Source organism: Nematolebias whitei, chromosome 8 (assembly GCF_014905685.2).
Source record: "Nematolebias whitei isolate Nwh7 chromosome 8, NemWhi1, whole genome shotgun sequence".
In the NCBI taxonomy this organism is placed as follows: Eukaryota; Metazoa; Chordata; class Actinopteri; order Cyprinodontiformes; family Rivulidae; genus Nematolebias; species Nematolebias whitei.
In genome coordinates, this window is record NC_056505.1 from 37,906,659 (window position 1) to 37,912,387 (window position 5,729).

The window sequence follows — 5,729 nt, forward strand, 5'->3', positions numbered from 1 at the left end:
CCCCCCCCCCCCACACACACACACACACAAAGTTATGGGGAACCATTAAAGTCATATCTTATCTTAAATGCAATGATAGATGAATAAAAATTTCAAAGCAGTTGTTCAAAGAGCTATCTGAAACAAAATTAACTATTTGTTTACACCTTTTCTACAGAGCTGCTTCAAAAGATCTAAACCAGGGCTTCTTAAATGACGGCTCGCGGGCCACTTTCGACTTCAGTCTGGCCCACCTATGAGTTCATTAAAAAAAAAAAAATTATGGGGTTCTGGGTTTAGGTTTTGTGTTGTTTTGTGTTTATTGCATTTATGATTCAATGCAATAAAACAAACAAATCTAAAAGGTAACAGATCATTGTAAACTTTGGTTTATTTAAATACTGACTTTAATCGCTGGATCTCCGGCCCTTGAGCTGCTGGCTTTCAGAAGTTGTGGCCCCCTGAGCAGTTTTGTTGAATAGCCCTGCTCTAGGCCTTTTTAAAACATCAAGTTCTGTCACTTAATTGGGTAAACTATTCAAAGATTTTTATGAAGTTTACTTATTACTTTTTATTACCTCTGCCACGGGGGTAATGTTTTCAGTAGTGTTGGTTTGTCTGTCTATGCACAAGATTACTCAAAAAGTTATGAATGGATTTTCATTACATTTTCAGTCATTTCTTTTCAGTAAAGTTCAGTCATAAACACAAAAATTAGTATTTGTTTTGTTTTATTTTATTGGGGGTTCAGCTTTGTCAGGAAAGTTAAGTGACAAGGCTAACAGACTTAAATTTTAAAACTCTTGTTAACAACTTAAAACATTTGGTATGAGGGGTATGAATCGGTTTAGGCAAATTCATACCCCTCATGCCAGATTATGGGTACCGTATATAGATGACCATCCCCGGGATATACTATGGCCTGGCCAAATTAGACCCGTGTTTAATCTGGGCAGGGGTTCATTTTAATGGCTTGTTTGCACCTTGCACATTGCTCAGGACATCCTTGTAAAAGAGATGAATAATCTCAGTGGATTTCTTTCATGATAAAATAAAGTTTTAAATAAATTTGGCATGTTATCCCAGTACCACGTGGAAAAGAGATCTGATTTTTTTATTTGTTCAACACCAGTGCATTGCTTGCTGCTGTAGGCCTATGTGTACCTAAACTTTGCTCTGTGTTCTGGACAGTGAACCCATGTGGCCCATCGAGGCCAGGAATGCAGCAATAGCGAACCACTGTTTTACCTGTGCCATCAACCGTGTTGGGACGGTAAGTCCCCAGCAGTCATACTGACGTGTTGTTGGGTTATGATAAAACATCGAATTCATGTAAAACCAATGTGTTTTCAACAGGAACAGTTCAAAAGTGAATTCACATCAGGTGATGGAAAAAAAGGTAAGGAATTCAGTTTTATTTTCCAGTTTGTCATGATGCTGCAGTTAAAGCAGAATGATGAATAAAAAATGTATCACTATTTTTACTCCTATGGGTTTTCTTCTCATACAATCAGTCTAACTAAAAAAAATGGTTTATTCCTCCACACAGTGTCTCTCACAGGACACAGTTTTCTCTCATATCCCCCAAAGCCCGCTACCAATATACCTACTGTCCCTCCTCTGGACATGTCCAAACCACTGTCCCTCCTCTGGACATGTACAAACCATCTCAGTCTGGTCTCTCTAACTTTATCTCCCAGTTGTTCAACCTGTGCTGTACCTCTGATGATCTCATTCCTAATCTTATCCATCCTTGTCACTCCTAAGGAGAACCTCAACATCTTCATTTCTGCTACTTCCAGTTCTGTCTCCTGTGTTTTTTGTCCATGTCTCTGTCTTCAGACCATACAACATAGCTGGTCTCACCACTGTCTTGTAAACTATTTATTTGACCTTTGTTGACACCCTTTTGTCACAAATGGTTAATGGTAAATGGACTGTACTTATATAGCACCTTTCTATCTTATTTCAAGATACTCAAAGCGCTTTACACTACAATCTGTGTCTCATTTACCCATTCATACAGCTCTACATACTAGATCTCTACAAAGCTAATTGAACAAATCATTCTAAAGAGACTAATCAGTGCTTTAGATCACATTCATACACTGATGGGACACACATCAGAGGCTATGAGGGGTTCAGTGTCTTTCCCAGGGACACTTCGATATGTGACTGCTGGTGGATTTGAACCCCCAACTCTCGCATTGGAGGACGACTGCTCTAACCCCTCAGCCACAGCCACCCCTAACAAATCACTCCTGAAACTTTTCTCCATCCACTCCATCCTGCCTGTACTCTCTTTTCCACCTCTTTACCACACTCACCATTTTCCTGGATCGTTTACTCCAAGTCCTTGAAGTCCTGCACCTTTGTGACCTCTGCTCCTTGTAGCCTCACTGTTCCACCTCCTCCCTCTCATTCACACACATGTACTCTGTCTTACTATGACTGACTTTCATTCCTCTTCTTTCAAGTGCATACCTCCACCTCTCTATGTTCTCTTCCACCTGTTCCTTGTTCTCACCACAGATCACAATGTCATCTGGAAACATCATAGTCCATGGGGATTCTTGCCTGACCTCATCTATTAGTAGGTCCATCACCAGAGCAAACAAGAAGCGGCTCAGAGCCGATCCTTGATGCACTCCTACCTCTATCTTGAAACTATCTGTCACTCCTACAGCACATCTCACCACTGTCCTGCTGTCCTCATACCTGTCCTGTACCAGTCTAACATACTTCTCTGTAACTCCAGATTTCCTCATGCAATACCACACCTCCTCCCTCAGCACCCTGTCATATGCTTTTTCTAAATCCACAAAGACACAATGGAGTTCTTTCTGACCCTCTGTACTTCTCCATCAGCATTCTCAAAGCAAATATGGCGTCTGTGGTGCTCTTTCTCTGCATGAAACCATACTGCTGCTCACAGATAGTCACCTCTCATTTAAGTCTAGTTTCTACAACTCTCTCCCAGATCTTCATTGTGTGACTCATCAGCTTAATTCCCCTGTAGTTGCTACAACTCTGTACATCACCCTTGTTCTTAAAAATGGGCACCGACACACTACTCCTCCATTGCTCAGACATTTTCTTACCCTCAAATATGCCATTGAATATTTGAGTCATAAACCTCACTGCCATGTCTCCAAGACATTTCCAAACCTCCATGTCATCAGGTCCTCGTGGTCTTCGACTAACAGTAGCACAATTTTCGCCGGCACCCTGTTTGTCAACAGCACAGGTGGTGGTCGTTGTTAACCTGGGCCTCAACGGATCCAGTATGGTTTCGCTTTGATGAACTCGCATTATAGTTTTGGCAAAAGTGTTTTACATCGGATGCTGTTCCTAACACAACACTCAACATTTACCCAGGCTTGAGACCAGCACAAGAGATACACTGGTTTGTGCTCCCTAGTGGCTGGTTTGACTTTCACTTCATCTGAGCAGAAAATTATTCTTCCAAACCAGAAGTGACAAGCCATTTTACCTCATCACATCTCCTTAAAAGAAGCAAACATTGACGTTAGACTAGACTCTTGGGCCGCTTTTTGTTAAATAATATTTTTAATCTAATGAAGTTTTCTCCTCCCACAGACCAAAAACATGCATGTTAGGCTGATTGGTAACTCTAAATTGTCCCTAGGTGTGAGTGAGAGAGTGAATGGTTGTTTGTCTCGTTTGTCTCTATGTGGCCCTGTGATGGATGGCTGTGGCTGAGTGGTTAGAGCAGTCGTCCTCCAATGCAAGAGTTGGGGGTTCACATCCACCAGCAGTCACATGCTGAAGTGTCCCTGGTCAAGACACTGAACCCCTCATAGCCTCTGATGTGTGTCCCATCAGTGTATGAATGTGATCTAAAGCACTGATTAGTCTCTTTGGAATGATTTGTTCAATTATCTTTGTATAGATCTAGTAGAGTGTTGTATGAATGAGTAAATGAGGACACAGATTATAGTGTAAAGCGCTTTGAGTATCTTGAAATAAGATAGAAAGGCGCTATACAAGTACAGTCCATTTACCATTTATGGACTGGAGACATGTCCAGGGTGTACCCCTCCCCTCGCACAGTGATTGCTGGACATGGGCACTGGCGACCCCCCTGACCCAAAATGGAAGAAGCGGGTAAAAGATAATGGATGGATGAAGTTTTTACACGGTGAATGTCTAGGTTTATTTTTTGCTCTGCTATTCTGTTTGCTTGTCTTTACTGAAATCGCATTCATGGAGAGACACAGATGTTGCTACCATGGTGACCATAATGAGCCACTAGCAGCAACTTCAACATTTATTTCAGTCTCCTTTTACAGTTTATAAAAATGTAGACAATGTGACAACTTAAATTAATACAAATGTAAGTCCTGAACCTCTGTTGGGTTTTAATGAAGAAATTGTTTTTATGTTGGATTTATGGCTTGTAGCTGCGTTGAAACTCTTCAAAATATCTTCTGATCCTTCAAGTCATAGTTTGTACAAATACACCAGATTCCTGTTTCTTGCAGCTCACCATGACTTTGGCCACTTCTATGGGTCCAGTTACGTGGCTGCTCCTGATGGCAGTCGAACCCCCGGCTTGTCCAGGACACGTGACGGACTGCTGGTGGTCGAAATGGATCTGAACCTGAACAGACAAGTCAGTGACAAATGGACTTTTAAGGTAAACTATGTGAATCATCACCAGGCTTTGTGTACAATTGTTCTGTGACTGCATGGCTGTTTGGTCGATGAAAGGACACAATTTATTCTGTAACTGTTCTGCTGTTTGCAGATGACTGGGCGATATTCAGAGTACGCAGAAGAACTTACAAACGCTGTCAAACACGACTTCAAACCCAAACTAGTAAAGGAGTGAACAGATACACACAGTGTGTTGTACATTTACTGTGGCCCATGTAAGAAAAAAAAAAATCACATAGCCTATTAACATTTATTTATACTACAGACTTTAAAAAATAAATTCAAAGTTGAAAGCTTTATTTCTGTTTATTCATTTTTTGTACAAGGACAGCTAAAATAAGCTGAATTTCTGAGTTTCTCAGTTTGTAAATCATAAGATTATCCGCCATGACTCCAGTCACCGTGAAAACAAATATGATGGTTTCAGTGGGATGCAACGTGTTCACCAGGTTAATAATATGTTTTTGCTTTACAACCTGGAATTTAAATGTACTTTCTATGTAATTAGTAATGGGCATATGAAACAGCAGTGCCTTTCAAACCAAACGTATAAACTGAGATCAGATTATGACGACAATTTTATTTTGCCAACAGGCAAATGAACACAAACATGGATGACAATACCACTGTCTTTTCACCTTCGATGGTGGAATAAAAAGGGTGGGGGGACCTGAAAAACTTCACAAACAAGTGTCCTGACGCATGCTCAATAATCCAGGTAGAAAACTCAAGCAAGGTTAAGTCAGGTCGTGTCCAGAGGACCTTACTGGATTTACAAACAAGCATCAAGCCGATGTCTCGTCACAGAAGGACTTGAAAAGTGAATGTTTGTAGTTTTTGAGATGAGTGTTTTTCTGTACTGGACTTAAACAGGGAATACAAGTAAACCTTAATGTTTACTGGGGGAAGAATCAGTTTTGTTGTGCGTTTCCTTGACTGATGAAGCCTTCTGGATCGAAGGCGAAATGTTTCAGCACAAAAAAAAGAAACTGTCCAGATGACCCGACTGAAAAATGTTGGATTATATAATATATAAATAATATATATATATTATTTATATATTATATAAT

At 40.5% G+C, this 5,729-nt stretch overlaps 1 protein-coding gene across 1 annotated transcript; it reads left to right on the forward strand.

Annotated features, from left to right (window-relative positions):
* Positions 1-1,163: 1,163 nt before the first annotated feature.
* Positions 1,164-4,938, forward strand: LOC119413555 (beta-ureidopropionase-like). The gene is made up of 4 exons (XM_037680610.1): positions 1,164-1,252; positions 1,336-1,378; positions 4,485-4,639; positions 4,751-4,938. Exons 1-4 carry the CDS (start codon positions 1,178-1,180, stop codon positions 4,832-4,834), a joined length of 357 nt encoding a protein of 118 aa, XP_037536538.1. The 5' UTR covers positions 1,164-1,177; the 3' UTR covers positions 4,835-4,938.
* The last annotated feature ends 791 nt before the right edge of the window (positions 4,939-5,729 follow it).